At 54.3% G+C, this 16,320-nt stretch overlaps 1 protein-coding gene across 1 annotated transcript in view; it reads right to left on the reverse strand.

The window, feature by feature from the left end:
- The window catches only part of LOC123356413 (sodium channel protein type 4 subunit alpha-like), a 140,856-nt gene that overhangs the window by 99,734 nt on the left and 24,802 nt on the right, over positions 1-16,320 (reverse strand). The window contains exons 3-5 of the mRNA XM_044999658.1: positions 9,722-9,811; positions 8,807-8,935; positions 6,663-6,754 (exon numbers count right to left, since the gene is read on the reverse strand). Coding sequence (XP_044855593.1) covers positions 6,663-6,754; positions 8,807-8,935; positions 9,722-9,811 — 311 coding nt within the window. The remainder of the gene's footprint in view (positions 1-6,662; positions 6,755-8,806; positions 8,936-9,721; positions 9,812-16,320) is intronic.

The raw sequence follows: 16,320 nt of genomic DNA on the forward strand, positions 1-16,320 counted from the left end.
GGGTTAGAGCAGATACGGTTGTACCTCAAGTATCAGAAGGGTAGCCGTGTTAGTCTGGATCTGTAAAAGCAGCAAAGAATCCTGTGGCACCTTATAGGCTAACAGACGTTTTACAGCATGAATTTTCGTCGGTGAATACATCCGACGAAGTGGATATTCACCCACGAAAACTCATGCTGTAAAACGTCTGTTAGTCTATAAGGTGCCACGGGATTCTTTGCTGGTTGTACCTTAGTGCGTGGCTGTAGGCAATGGATCATGTGGTGTACCCAGGATGGAAGCTGGAGGCATGAAGGCAGGCATAGTGGTCGGAAGGTTTTCGGTATAAGGTGGTGTTAATGTGACCATCACTTATTTGCACCGTGGTGTCTAGGAAGTGGACCTCCCGTGTAGATTGGTCCAGGCCGAGGTTGATGGTGGGGTGGAAGCTGTTGAAATCGTGGTGGAATTTTTCCAGAGTCTCCTTCCCATGGGTCCAGATGATGAAGATGTCATAAATGTAGCGTAGGTAGAGAAGGGGCGTGACTGGATGAGAGCTGAGGAAGAGTTGTTCCAGGTCAGCAATAAAAATGTTGGAATATTGTGGGGCCATGTGGGTGCCCATAGCGTGCCACTGATCATAGAATCATAGAATCATAGAATCTCAGGGTTGGAAGGGACCTCAGGAGGTCATCTAGTCCAACCCCCTGCTCAAAGCAGGACCAAACCCAACTAAATCATCCCAGCCAGGGCTTTGTCAAGCCTGACCTTAAAAACCTCTAAGGAAGGAGATTCCACCACTTCCCTAGGTAACCCATCCCAGTGCTTCACCACCCTACTAGTGAAAAAGTTTTTCCTAATGTCCAACCTAAACCTCCCCCTCTGCAACTTGAGACCATTACTCCTTGTTCTGTCATCTTCTACCACTGAGAACAGTCTAGATCCATCCTCTTTGGAACCCCCTTTTGGGTAGTTGAAAGCAGCTATCAAATCCCCCCTCATTCTTCTCTTCTGCAGACTAAACAATCCCAGTTCCCTCAGCTTCTCCTCATAAGTCATGTGCTCCAGCCCCCTAATCATTTTTGTTGCCCTCCGCTGGACTCTCTCCAATTTATCCACATCCTTCTTGTAGTGTGGGGCCCAAAGCTGGACACAGTACTCCAAATGAGGCCTCACCAGTGCTGAATAGAGGGGGATGATCACATCCCTCGATCTGCTGGAAATGCCCCTACTTATACAACCCAAAATGCCATTAGCCTTCTTGGCAACAAGGGCACACAGTTGACTCATATTCAGCTTTTCGTCCACCGTAACCCCTAGGTGCTTTTCTGCAGAACTGCTGCCCAACCATTCGGTCCCTAGTCTGTAGCAGTGCATGGGATTCTTCCGTCCTAAGTGCAGGACTCTGCACTTGTCCTTGTTGAACCTCATCATATTTCTTTTGGCCAAATCCTCTAATTTGTCTAGGTCCCTCTGTATCCTATCCCTACCCTCCAACGTATCTACCACTCCTCCCAGTTTAGTGTCATCTGCAAACTTGCTAAGGGTGCAGTCCACACCATCCTCCAGATCGTTAATGAAGATATTGAATAAAACCGGCCCCAGCACCGACCCTTGGGGCACTCCACTTGATACCGGCTGCCAACCAGACATGGAACCATTGATCACTACCCATTGAGCCCGACCATCTAGCCAGTTTTCTATCCACCTTACCGTCCATTCATCCAGCCCAGACTTCTTTAACTTGCTGGCAAGAATACTGTGGGAGACTGTATCAAAAGCTTTGCTAAAGTCCAGAAATAGTACATCCACTGCTTTCCCCTCATCCACAGAGCCGGTTATCTCCTCATAGAAGGCAATTAGGTTAGTCAGGCATGACTTGCCCTTGGTGAATCCATGCTGACTGTTCCTGATCACTTTCCCCTCCTTTAAGTGGTTCAGAATTCATTCCTTGAGGACCTGTTCCATGATTTTTCCAGGGACTGAGGTGAGACTGACTGGCCTGTAGTTCCCTGGATCTTCCTTCTTCCCTTTTTTAAAGATGGGCACTACATTAGCTTTTTTCCAGTCATCCGGGACCTCCCCCGATTGCCATGATTTTTCAAAGATAATGGCCAATGGCTCTGCAATCTCATCGGCCAACTCCTTTAGCACCCTCGGATGCAGTGCATCCGGCCCCATGGACTTGTGCTCGTCCAGCTTTTCTAAATAGTCCCGAACTACTTCTTTCTCCACAGAGAGCTGGTCACCTCCTCCCCATACCGTGCTGCAGAGTGCAGCTGTCTGGGAGCTGACCTTGTCTGTGAAAACAGAGGCAAAAAAAGCATTGAGTACACTAGCTTTCTCCACATCCTCTGTCACTAGGTTCCCTCCCTCATTCAGCAAGGGGCCCACACTTTCCTTGACTTTCTTCTTGTTGCTAACATACCTGAAGAAAGCCTTCTTGTTACTCTTAACATCTCCGGCTAGCTGCAACTCCAAGTGTGATTTGGCCTTCCTAATTTCGCTCCTGCATGCCTGAGCAATCCTTTTATGCTCCTCCCTGGTTATTTGTCCAGTCTTCCACTTCTTGTAAGCTGTTTTTTTGTGTTTAAGATGAGCAAGGATTTCACTGTTAAGCCAAGCTGGTCGCCTGCCATATTTACTTTTCTTCCTACACATCGGGACGGTTTGTTCCTGCAACCTCAATAAGGATTCTTTAAAATACAGCCAGCTCTCCTGGACTCCTTTCCCCGTCATGTTATTCTCCCAGGGGACCTTGCCCATCAGTTCCCTGAGGGAGTCAAAATCTTCTTTTCTGAAGTCCAGGGTCTCTGTTCTACTGCTCTCCTTTCTTCCTTGTGTCTGGATCTGAACTCGACCATCTCATGGTCACTCCCTTCCAGGTTCCCATCCACTATTGCTTCCTCTACTATTTCTTCCCTGTTTGTGAGCAACAGATCAAGAAGAGCTTTTCCCCTAGTTGGTTCCTCCAGCACTTGCACCAGGAAATTGTCCCCTACACTTTCCAGAAACTTCCTGGATTGCCTGTGCACTGCTGTATTGCTCTCCCAGCAGATATCAGGGTGATTAAAGTCACCCATGAGAACCAGGGCCTGTGATCTAGCAACTTCTGTTAGTTGCTGGAAGAAAGCCTCGTCCACCTCATCCCCCTGGTCCGGTGGTCTGTAGCAGACTCCCACCACGACATCACCCTTGTTGTTCATACTTCTAAATTTAATCCAGAGACTCTCAGGTTTTTCTGCAGTTTCATACTGGAGCTCTGAGCAGTCATACTGCTCTCTTACATACAACGCAACTCCCCCACCTTTTCTGCCCTGCCTGTCCTTCCTGAACAGTTTATATCCATCCATGACAGTACTCCAATCATGTGAGTTATCCCACCAAGTCTCTGTTATTCCAATTACATCATAATTCCTTGACTGTGCCAGGACTTCTAGTTCTCCCTGCTTGTTCCCCAGGCTTCTTGCATTTGAGTATAGGCACTTAAGATAACTCGCTGATTGTCCCACTTTCTCGGTCTGAGACAGGAGTCCTCCCCTCTTACAGGGGAGATATATATTGTCATCAGATTTGAAATAGTTGTGTGTGAGGATAAAGGCACAGAGCTCAGCAACCAGTTGTGCTGTGGCATCATCAGGGATACTGTTCCTGACAGCTTGTATTCCATCAGTGTGTGGGATGTTTGTGTAGAGAGCCTCTACATCCATGGTGGCTAGGCTGGTGTTTTCTGGAAGGTCACCAATGCATTGTACTTCCCTCAGAAAATCAGTGGTGTCACGGAGATAGCTGGGAGTGCTGGTGGCATAGTGTCTGAGTAGAGAGTCCACATATCCAGACAGTCCTTCAGTGAGAGTGCCAATGCCCGAGATGATGGGGCGTCCAGGATTTCCGGGTTTGTGGATCTTGGGTAGTAGATAGAATAACCCTGGTCGGGGCTCTAAGGGTATGTTGATTTGTTCCGGTGTTAGTGTAGGGAGTGTCCTGAGTAGATGGTACAGTTTCTTAGGGCTTGGCTACACTTACAAATTTCCAGCGCTGCAGCAGGGTGTGAAAACACACCCTCTCCAGCGCTGCAAATTGCGGCGCTGCAAAGCGCCAGTGTGGTCAAAGCCCCAGCGCTGGGAGCGCGGCTCCCAGCGCTGTCCGTTATTCCCCACAGGGAGGTGGAGTACGGACAGCGCTGGGAGAGCTTTCTCCCAGCGCTGGCGCTTTGACTACACTTAGCGCTTCAAAGCGCTGCCGTGGCAGCGCTGCCACGGCAGCGCTTTGAAGTGCTAAGTGTAGCCACAGCCTTAGTGTATTCCTCAGTGGGATCTGATGGAAGAGTTCCTGTAGAATTTGGTATTGGAGAGTTGTCTGGTGGCCTCCTTTTGGTAGTCAGACCGGTTCATGACTTCAAAGAGAAACTGCTGACTTGCATCCGACGAAATGGGTATTCACCCACGAAAGCTCATGCTCTAAAACGTCTGTTAGTCTATAAGGTGCCACAGGATTCTTTGCTGCTTTTGCTGAGCTTCAGTTCATCTGCAAATTTGACACTGTCAGCTCAGGATTAAACAAAGACTGTGAATGGCTTGCCAACTACAAAACCAGTTTCTCCTCTCTTGGTTTTCACACCTCAGCTGCTAGAAGAGGGCCTCATCCTCCCTGATTGAACTAACCTCGTTATCTCTAGCCTGCTTCTTGCTTGCTTATATATACCTGCCCCTGGAAATTTCCACTACATGCATCCAACGAAGTGGGTATTCACCCACGAAAGCTCATGCTCCCAAACGTCTGTTAGTTTATAAGGTGCCACAAGACTCTTTGCTGCTTTTACAGATCTTTGAGGGCCACCATTTTGTTGTAGGTTTAGTATTTTAAAATAAGTAAAAGAATGTGGTGATTGTTTTTCTTTTGCATTGCAATTTGATGTTCCTGTTCAAAATGTTCTGTGTAAATTAATTCTGTTTTGTGTGTGAATGAGGAATGGGCGTTAAGAGATAAGTGTGAAGGCCATCACTGAACCAGATGTTCTAGGGAGGAACCGGAGACAGACGCAAGGGCCCCAGGAGGCTAGAACACGCCCCTATTGAAATGCCAGAGGAGGGCAGATTGATGACTCTAAAGATGAGACACGCACCTATCAGTAGGGACAAGATAGCGCTGATCAAAACCAGCCTGGGGTAACTCCCTGAGAGACTTAATAAAAGAACAAGATAAAGAATGAAAAGGACAATTTAAGAAAACAAGCACTCGTCAAACAACAATTGATTACAGCATGACAGTGCAATGAAGGAAAATCACTATATAAACAGGGTGCCTTGCCATGAAATTTTGGGTTCATCCTGCCAAGACTTCCCTGGAGCATCATATCGCGACCGACAGAACCAGGCTCTTACCTACACGTGATCAGCCTAGCTGGCCACTAGATTGATCCGGACTCTGGACTGGTAACTATAACATTGACTGGCGGGGCAGTGTGTGTGTGTGGTGTGATTGAATGCATATGCTAATTGTTGTATCTTCAATGAATGTGGCATATTGCCTTCTCCCCTGAAAAAGATCCCGTGTGCTTCTTATAAGCAGAACATTTTTGGCAGAGAATGTGTTGTGTGGAGTAGTACTTCCTTTTGTTTTTTTAAAACCTGCTGCCTGTTAATTTCATTGGGTGACCCTTGGTCCTTGTGCTATGTGAGAAGGTAAATAACAGTCCCCTATTCACTTTCTCCACACCAGTCATGATTTTATAGACCTCTATCCTATCCCCCTTAGTCAGCTCTTTTCCAAGCGGAACAGTCCCAGTCTGATTAATCTCTCCTCATGAATAGCCCCACTGAATGAATGGGACTCACCCACATTTATAAAAATCAGCAGGATTTGACCCTAAAGGCTACATCTACACTTGGAGCTAGGTGTGTGATTCCCAGCTCATGCAGACACCCTTGTGCTAGATCTTATCAAGCTAGTGTGCTAAAAATAGTAGTGTAGCCACACTAGCACAGTCAATGGCAAGTGGTGGCCTAGCTTAGCTCCCGCCAATACACGCCTACAGGGTCCAGACAGGTTTGTGCACTGGGCAGCTAGCCTCACCACTGCCTGTGCTACCGCAGCTACTCTACTGTTTTTAGCCCAATGAGAGTGAATGCGAGTATGTCTACATGAGCTGGGAACACACCTGAGCTCCAAGCATAGACAGTCAAAGTCTGAAACGTATTCCTTTCTTTTAAAGACACAAAATAATGCAAAACAATTAAATGCATTTTTCTCAAAGTTTTCAAAGGCAAAAAAACTACTTTGGGACATGGAAATTGTCAGCTCAAAAGGACTTTTTTTGCAAAGTTATGCACAAGCAAAAGCAGGGTCTTATAACTGGTCTGGCAATGCTGCTGGAGCTTTTAGCACTACCAATGACATAATGCCCCAAATTCAAAGAAAAATGCCTTCGCCTCTCAACAGGCAAGGGGCCATTTTCTCCACTATCCTCCAACCTGTATAGTCAGTTATGCCAGTGACAGTGAGTGCAAAGTGGGTATAAAACAGTGTCACACAGGAACAAGAGTGTTCCACACTCACTTTGCACTGGTGGGACAATCCAAGGTGCAGGTCAAAGATCTGCAAGCCGGCTGGTTTTTCAAGGTAAAGCTTAAAATGTGGAAAGGAACGGAGATGGTTTGGAAGGCAAATGCTCCTTGACCTACCTGGAATCACGGTGATTGTTTTCAGTGCACGGAGGACACGGAACGTTCGTAGAGCTGAGACATTTCCCAAATCCACAAACTCTGTGGTGTAACTGGGGGAGGTGAGGAGAAAGGAGGATTCAGAAGGATTCAAACTTTGCTCTGCTGCAGTGGCTGAAGGTGAGGAGTGTTTTCACAGCACTCTAGGTCATGGTCACTTTCAGAGACAAAAGAAGTAGATCTGCCAACCTGCAGCGTTACCACCGAGGGAGCCTACAGGCTGTGTGCTGCTGTGAGTGCCTGAAGAGGACTCATTAGCACTTCACAGCTACTTGCAAAGACTAAGGGGGGAAGGTCTGGAGCTGTGTTGCCTTGAGAAGGCTGGAGAAAGCTCCCAGGAGCAAGGTGCCTGTGGTTTTGTCTACACTGGGAAGTTTTACAGCAGGTGAGCTATACTGATTGATTCCTGATGATGATGATGATGATAGCATCCTTGAGCTCCAGTCTTGGACATGGCCCCACTGCGCTAGGTACAAACACAACACAGAAATGCCCCCTGCATTCACTGGAGGTTTTTAAGAGCAGGTTAGACAAACACCTGTCAGGCATGGTCTAGATAATCTTTAGTTCTGCCTTGAGTGCAGGGGGCTGGACTAGATGACCTCTCAAGGTCCCTTCCAATCCTATGATTCAATGAAATTCCTCATGTCCACATGCTGCACTGGTGCGGCTTACTCTGGTTTCAAGCCAAGGAAGATCAAGTCCCTTATTATATTGGTGCATAAGGTGGCCACTCCACCTTCCCACAACACCAGACATTCCGGTACTTCTGGGAATGGTGTGACCCTGCCCCCGCCGGTGATAACTCTGCCCTCACTGGCATGGTGGTGGGTGCGAGGTCATGCCACATGCGGAGGGGGCACCATCTTTCAGAGTGCGCCACCTCACCCCCACCAGTGTGACTTTGCACACACGGTGCATTCGAGGTCACCCTGCATTCCAGTGATGCCATTTTTAAGAGTGGGCTGGGGCAGAGCAGTGTCACCCATCTGACACGGGACAAAACCATGTCCAGTTGTGTCCAAGTACCAGGCGTGGCAAACCTCTCAAAAAGAGGGCCATCCAGTTTAATCCTGGACTAGTGGCCTCCCTACTGTGCACTAGCCGGTGCGGACAAATCTTAGGATGTGGTAGTCACACTGTCATGAGGCCACTGTGGATGATGCCTTTGGGATCTGGGGTAGGGTTGCCAGGTGTCCGGTTTTCCACCGGAATGCCCATTCGAAAAGGGACCCTGGCAACTCCAGTCAGCACTGCTGACTGGGCCGTTAAAAGTCTGGTCAGCAGTGCTGCAGGTCTAAGGCAGGCTTCCTACCTGCCCTGGCACCGCACTGTGCCCTGGAAGTGGCCAGCATGTCCGGCTCCTAGGCGGGGGGGCCACAGGGCTCTACATGCTGCCCCCGCCCCGAGCACCGGCTCCGCGGCCAGTAGGAGCTGGTGGGAGGACAGTGCCTGCGGACGAGAGCAGCGCACAGAGCCTCCTGGCCCCCCCATCAAATTTGTTAAATTTAACATCTTCACTGCCCACCTGGAAGAGAAAGTAGCCAGCACATTAACTGGGCCCAGTGGATATTGAAGGGGTGTGGTGTGAACACTAATGAGGACAGAGAAATAATAGGAAGAGAGTCACTGCAGAAAGACTAGAAATATGGGTAGGAAGTAGCACAGTTTGATTCTTTCTGGGCAAAGCGAGGTAACAAGCCAGACCTGACTGAGAGGGACAGGCAAGGTGACCTAGGTGGGCTTTGTCTGCTTTGGAGATGTGCTCCAATCCTGGCCATAGGGGGCCAACAACCAGAGCAAAACCCCAAGTATAGACAAGGAAAGTCACAATATACCCCAGTGAAGTTTAACCCTGCTTGGCACTGGGGTTAGCTCCACCGATGCAATCACAGCTCTCCTTGTCTACATTTGGGGTGTGGCTACTGCAGTGACTGGCCATCAAGTGCAGGAATTGGGGCATAACCCCAGAGTAGACGATACCAGGTCTAACATCTCTTGCAATTTTCCATACATTTGTTTCCAATTCATCCTATACCAACAATGTTACAACTTGGTTAGCTAGGCTTCCTGCTTGAGCCATGTCCCTTACTGAGTATACTTACGCCATAATGATAACACTGAAATCCAGCCAGTTCCACGGGTCACGTAGGAATGTAAATTGGTCAATGCAAAATCCTCTGGCTGCTATCTTTATCATGGACTCAAAGGTGTATATCCCAGTGAAGGTGTATCTGAAAGCAGAAACAGTGACTTATGATAAGTAGACAAGACAAGCAGCTCAAAGGGAAAACTATCCAAGACACTTGCAAAAATGTTGTGTGTATGTGGGAAAAATGGGTCCTGAGACCTTCATGGGAAAAGGGTTGGAAAATATGTCTTATCAATCATTTCCCATGGCTGCTGACAGCAGTTGAGCTCTGCTAGCATTAGCAAAATTGGGAGCCTTTATACAGATGGCCACTCCCTACCAACACTGCTTTCAGCACCATGAGCTGCATTTCCAAATGAGCTCAGCATGGTGAGGGCACGCGGGTCCAGGCCATTAGTGTCACCACTGGGGCTGCTGGGTGTTTTGAAAACTTCAGCCCCTGTTTAGGCACCTAAATGGGAGGCTCTTTGGAAAATCTGGCACTGATAGTGGGTGCTGAGCCATGGTAATCTGGCCCCAAATTGTGGGTGCTGAGCCCTCAAAAACCTGCTGCCTTCTCGGAGCCCTGTCTGTCCTGTAGCTGAGCTGCGGTGAGTAGTGGTGGGAGGTTGTTCAGAAATGTGCCTGTGGTTGCAAAGTCTAGAGCTGGACACAAACTTGGGTTCTGAGATCGCAAACATGGCGACAGCTCAGTCCGGTGGTCTCCAAACTACACATGCCCATTTCCCAAGGCCCCTCCACACCTTCCCCTCAGGCCCCTGTCTGATAAGCAGGACAGATTTCTGTAAGGAGCAGCCACGCAGTGAAGGGGGCCACCCTCTCCAGTGCCATCAGGAGGCCAAGCAGCGATGGGAGGAAAGGAACTTACTCCACGTTCTTGGCCCACGGTGGCGGGTCGCTCATTGTCATGAACACACAGTTGGTCAAAATGGTGATCATGATAAACATGCTGAATAATTTACAACCAGGTCAAGGAAAATCTCTCTGGCGTGTCACAGGCTCCCCTCCTCCCCCGAGTCCTTGCCAAGGCCGGGCGCAGCACATGCAGCATTTCCCTCCACCCCAGCCCTGGAGTGCGGCTCCCAGAAAAGATGCCTGGCGCTTGTTATTCCTTTCAGAACGACGCAGAGATGGAGAAAGCTTAAACTATTCCACCAATGTCCCCTTTCACTATGGTCACTTCTCTGCCTCCAGCCACAGCCTGGAAACTGAGCACAGCACAGCCGGCGCTGGGCCCCAGTCCTTCCCTGCATCCCTCAGTCCTCCTCTCCCGCCTCTCCCCCAACCTCTAGCCACTTTGCAAACAGGATCTTCCCTTTCGCCTCCCACCTCTCTCCCTAGCAACCTGCCCCCACCTATGTCTCCACTGGCCCAGAGCCCTGCATGCCTCTGATTCTCCTCACTTCTGGGTACTGGGCCCTTCACGCAGCTGAGACGGGCCCTCACCACAGGCACGAATGGGCCCCTTAAAGAGATGCTCAGGTTCAGCTACAGCTATTTGACTGGAAGCAGGAATGAATTCCTACTGCTGGCTTGCCTGGGAGGTCAGACTGGGTGATCATGGTGGTCCCTTCTGGCCTTAAAACTCTCTGACTCTCCTGGCCAGAGCAGGTGAACACTTCTCTGTTCATATTCTCCTTGCGCTCCCTGCTGCCCTCTCTGCCCTAACCTCCCTCGTCCTAGCTCCTCCATCCCATGACCCTTCAGCTCTTAGTACACGCTGCACCCCCGGCAGCTGGGCTCCCTCCTAGGCAAGGCCGGATTTATACCTTGTGTGCCCCTAGGCAGGGTCCCCACGCCGCTCCCGGGGGCTGGGCAGCTGCGGGGCCCCTGGCTACAAGTTCCCCTGCACCACTTGCAGGGGCTCAGAGCTCCAGCGTCCCCTGCCGCCTGCATCTCGCCGTTCCAAGCCCCCTGTCCCCTGCCGACCCTGGTGGCCGGGAGCTGTGGGGTGGCCCCCAGCGCTCGCAGCGGCTTGGAGCTCCAAATCGCCACTTTTAACTTTTAGGCACCCCAGCGCCCCTCGGCCCACAGACCCCCACTGCCAAACACCCTGAAACACACAAACCTCCTCCACTGCCCACTGCCCAGTGCCCCTCGGCCCACAGACCCCCACTGCCAAACACCCTGAAACACACAAACCTCCTCCACTGCCCACTGCCCAGTGCCCCTCGGCCCACAGACCCCCACTGCCAAACACCCTGAAACAAACAAACCTCCTCCACTGCCCACTGCCCAGCGCCCCTCTGCCCACAGACCCCCACTGCCAAACACCCTGAAACACACAAACCTCCTCCACTGCCCACTGCCCAGCGCCCCTCTGCCCACAGACCCCCCACTGCCGAACACCCTGAAACACACAAACCTCCTCCACTGCCCACTGCCCAGCGCCCCTCTGCCCACAGACCCCCCACTGCCCACCACCCTGAAACACACAAACCTCCTCCACTGCCCACTGCCCAGCGCCCCTCTTCCCACAGACCCCCCACTGCCGAACACCCTGAAACACACAAACCTCCTCCACTGCCCACTGCCCAGTGCCCCTCTGCCCACCATCCTCCATCCCCTCACTGCCAAACACCCTGAAACACACAAACCTCCTCCACTGCCCACTGCCCAGCGGCCCACTGCCCACAGACCCCCCACTGCCAAACACCCTGAAACACACAAACCTCCTCCACTGCCCACTGGCCAGCGCCCCTCTGCCCACAGACCCCCACTGCCAAACACCCTGAAACACACAAACCTCCTCCACTGCCCACTGCCCAGCGCCCCTCTGCCCACCGACCCCTCACTGCCAAACACCCTGAAACACACAAACCTCCTCCACTGCCCACTGCCCAGCGCCCCTCTGCCCACAGACCCCTCACTGCCAAACACCCTGAAACACACAAACCTCCTCCACTGCCCAGCGCCCCTCTGCCCACAGACCCCCCACTGCCAAACACCCTGAAACACAGAAACCTCCTCCACTCCCCACTGCCCAGCGCCCCTCTGCCCACAGACCCTCCACTGCCAAACACCCTGAAACACACAAACCTCCTCCACTGCCCACTGCCCAGCGCCCCTCTGCCCACAGACCCCCACTGCCGAACACCCTGAAACACACAAACCTCCTCCACTGCCCACTGCCCAGCGCCCCTCTGCCCACAGACCCTCCACTGCTGAACACCCTGAAACACACAAACCTCCTCCACTGCCCACTGCCCAGCGCCCCTCTACCCACAGACCCCCCACTGCCAAACACCCTGAAACACACAAACCTCCTCCACTGCCCACTGCCCAGTGCCCCTCGGCCCACAGACCCCCACTGCCAAACACCCTGAAACACACAAACCTCCTCCACTGCCCACTGCCCAGTGCCCCTCGGCCCACAGACCCCCACTGCCAAACACCCTGAAACACACAAACCTCCTCCACTGCCCACTGCCCAGTGCCCCTCGGCCCACAGACCCCCACTGCCAAACACCCTGAAACAAACAAACCTCCTCCACTGCCCACTGCCCAGCGCCCCTCTGCCCACAGACCCCCACTGCCAAACACCCTGAAACACACAAACCTCCTCCACTGCCCACTGCCCAGCGCCCCTCTGCCCACAGACCCCCCACTGCCGAACACCCTGAAACACACAAACCTCCTCCACTGCCCACTGCCCAGCGCCCCTCTGCCCACAGACCCCCCACTGCCGAACACCCTGAAACACACAAACCTCCTCCACTGCCCACTGCCCAGCGCCCCTCTACCCACAGACCCCCCACTGCCGAACACCCTGAAACACACAAACCTCCTCCACTGCCCACTGCCCAGTGCCCCTCTGCCCACCATCCTCCATCCCCTCACTGCCAAACACCCTGAAACACACAAACCTCCTCCACTGCCCACTGCCCAGCGGCCCACTGCCCACAGACCCCCCACTGCCAAACACCCTGAAACACACAAACCTCCTCCACTGCCCACTGGCCAGCGCCCCTCTGCCCACAGACCCCCACTGCCAAACACCCTGAAACACACAAACCTCCTCCACTGCCCACTGCCCAGCGCCCCTCTGCCCACAGACCCCTCACTGCCAAACACCCTGAAACACACAAACCTCCTCCACTGCCCACTGCCCAGCGCCCCTCTGCCCACAGACCCCTCACTGCCAAACACCCTGAAACACACAAACCTCCTCCACTGCCCACTGCCCAGCGCCCCTCTGCCCACAGACCCCTCACTGCCAAACACCCTGAAACACACAAACCTCCTCCACTGCCCAGCGCCCCTCTGCCCACAGACCCCCCACTGCCAAACACCCTGAAACACAGAAACCTCCTCCACTCCCCACTGCCCAGCGCCCCTCTGCCCACAGACCCTCCACTGCCAAACACCCTGAAACACACAAACCTCCTCCACTGCCCACTGCCCAGCGCCCCTCTGCCCACAGACCCCCACTGCCGAACACCCTGAAACACACAAACCTCCTCCACTGCCCACTGCCCAGCGCCCCTCTGCCCACAGACCCTCCACTGCTGAACACCCTGAAACACACAAACCTCCTCCACTGCCCACTGCCCAGCGCCCCTCTACCCACAGACCCCCCACTGCCAAACACCCTGAAACACACAAACCTCCTCCACTGCCCACTGCCCAGTGCCCCTCGGCCCACAGACCCCCACTGCCAAACACCCTGAAACACACAAACCTCCTCCACTGCCCACTGCCCAGTGCCCCTCGGCCCACAGACCCCCACTGCCAAACACCCTGAAACACACAAACCTCCTCCACTGCCCACTGCCCAGTGCCCCTCGGCCCACAGACCCCCACTGCCAAACACCCTGAAACAAACAAACCTCCTCCACTGCCCACTGCCCAGCGCCCCTCTGCCCACAGACCCCCACTGCCAAACACCCTGAAACACACAAACCTCCTCCACTGCCCACTGCCCAGCGCCCCTCTGCCCACAGACCCCCCACTGCCGAACACCCTGAAACACACAAACCTCCTCCACTGCCCACTGCCCAGCGCCCCTCTGCCCACAGACCCCCCACTGCCGAACACCCTGAAACACACAAACCTCCTCCACTGCCCACTGCCCAGCGCCCCTCTACCCACAGACCCCCCACTGCCGAACACCCTGAAACACACAAACCTCCTCCACTGCCCACTGCCCAGTGCCCCTCTGCCCACCATCCTCCATCCCCTCACTGCCAAACACCCTGAAACACACAAACCTCCTCCACTGCCCACTGCCCAGCGGCCCACTGCCCACAGACCCCCCACTGCCAAACACCCTGAAACACACAAACCTCCTCCACTGCCCACTGGCCAGCGCCCCTCTGCCCACAGACCCCCACTGCCAAACACCCTGAAACACACAAACCTCCTCCACTGCCCACTGCCCAGCGCCCCTCTGCCCACAGACCCCTCACTGCCAAACACCCTGAAACACACAAACCTCCTCCACTGCCCACTGCCCAGCGCCCCTCTGCCCACAGACCCCTCACTGCCAAACACCCTGAAACACACAAACCTCCTCCACTGCCCAGCGCCCCTCTGCCCACAGACCCCCCACTGCCAAACACCCTGAAACACAGAAACCTCCTCCACTCCCCACTGCCCAGCGCCCCTCTGCCCACAGACCCTCCACTGCCAAACACCCTGAAACACACAAACCTCCTCCACTGCCCACTGCCCAGCGCCCCTCTGCCCACAGACCCCCACTGCCGAACACCCTGAAACACACAAACCTCCTCCACTGCCCACTGCCCAGCGCCCCTCTGCCCACAGACCCTCCACTGCTGAACACCCTGAAACACACAAACCTCCTCCACTGCCCACTGCCCAGCGCCCCTCTACCCACAGACCCCCCACTGCCAAACACCCTGAAACACACAAACCTCCTCCACTGCCCACTGCCCAGCGCCCCTCTGCCCACAGACCCCCCCACTGCTGAACACCCTGAAACACACAAACCTCCTCCACTCCCCACTGCCCAGCGCCCCTCTGCCCACAGACCCCCCACTGCCGAACACCCTGAAACACACAAACCTCCTCCACTGCCCACTGCCCAGCGCCCCTCTGCCCACAGATCCCCCACTGCCGAACACCCTGAAACACACAAACCTCCTCCACTGCCCACTGCCCAGCGCCCCTCTGCCCACAGACCCCCCACTGCCAAACACCCTGAAACACACAAACCTCCTCCACTGCCCACTGGCCAGCGCCCCTCTGCCCACAGACCCCCACTGCCAAACACCCTGAAACACACAAACCTCCTCCACTGCCCACTGCCCAGCGCCCCTCTGCCCACAGACCCCTCACTGCCAAACACCCTGAAACACACAAACCTCCTCCACTGCCCACTGCCCAGCGCCCCTCTGCCCACAGACCCCTCACTGCCAAACACCCTGAAACACACAAACCTCCTCCACTGCCCAGCGCCCCTCTGCCCACAGACCCCCCACTGCCAAACACCCTGAAACACAGAAACCTCCTCCACTCCCCACTGCCCAGCGCCCCTCTGCCCACAGACCCTCCACTGCCAAACACCCTGAAACACACAAACCTCCTCCACTGCCCACTGCCCAGCGCCCCTCTGCCCACAGACCCCCACTGCCGAACACCCTGAAACACACAAACCTCCTCCACTGCCCACTGCCCAGCGCCCCTCTGCCCACAGACCCTCCACTGCTGAACACCCTGAAACACACAAACCTCCTCCACTGCCCACTGCCCAGCGCCCCTCTACCCACAGACCCCCCACTGCCAAACACCCTGAAACACACAAACCTCCTCCACTGCCCACTGCCCAGCGCCCCTCTGCCCACAGACCCCCCCACTGCTGAACACCCTGAAACACACAAACCTCCTCCACTGCCCACTGCCCAGCGCCTCTCTGCCCACAGACCCCCCACTGCCGAACACCCTGAAACACACAAACCTCCTCCACTGCCCACTGCCCAGCGCCCCTCTGCCCACAGACCCCCCACTGCCGAACACCCTGAAACACACAAACCTCCTCCACTGCCCACTGCCCAGCGCCCCTCTGCCCACAGACCCCCCACTGCCGAACACCCTGAAACACACAAACCTCCTCCACTGCCCACTGCCCAGCGCCCCTCTGCCCACAGACCCCCCACTGCCGAACACCCTGAAACACACAAACCTCCTCCACTGCCCACTGCCCAGCGCCCCTCTGCCCACAGACCCCCCACTGCCAAACACCCTGAAACACACAAACCTCCTCCACTGCCCACTGCCCAGCGCCCCTCTGCCCACAGACCCCCCACTGCCAAACACCCTGAAACACACAAACCTCCTCCACTGCCCACTGCCCAGGGCCCCTCTGCCCACAGACCCCCCACTGCCGAACACCCTGAAACACACAAACCTCCTCCACTGCCCACTGCCCAGCGCCCCTCTGCCCACAGACCCCCCACTGCCGAACACCCTGAAACACACAAACCTCCTCCACTGCCCACTGCCCAG

Source organism: Mauremys mutica, chromosome 25 (genome assembly GCF_020497125.1).
Source record: "Mauremys mutica isolate MM-2020 ecotype Southern chromosome 25, ASM2049712v1, whole genome shotgun sequence".
Lineage (NCBI taxonomy): Eukaryota > Metazoa > Chordata > Testudines > Geoemydidae > Mauremys > Mauremys mutica.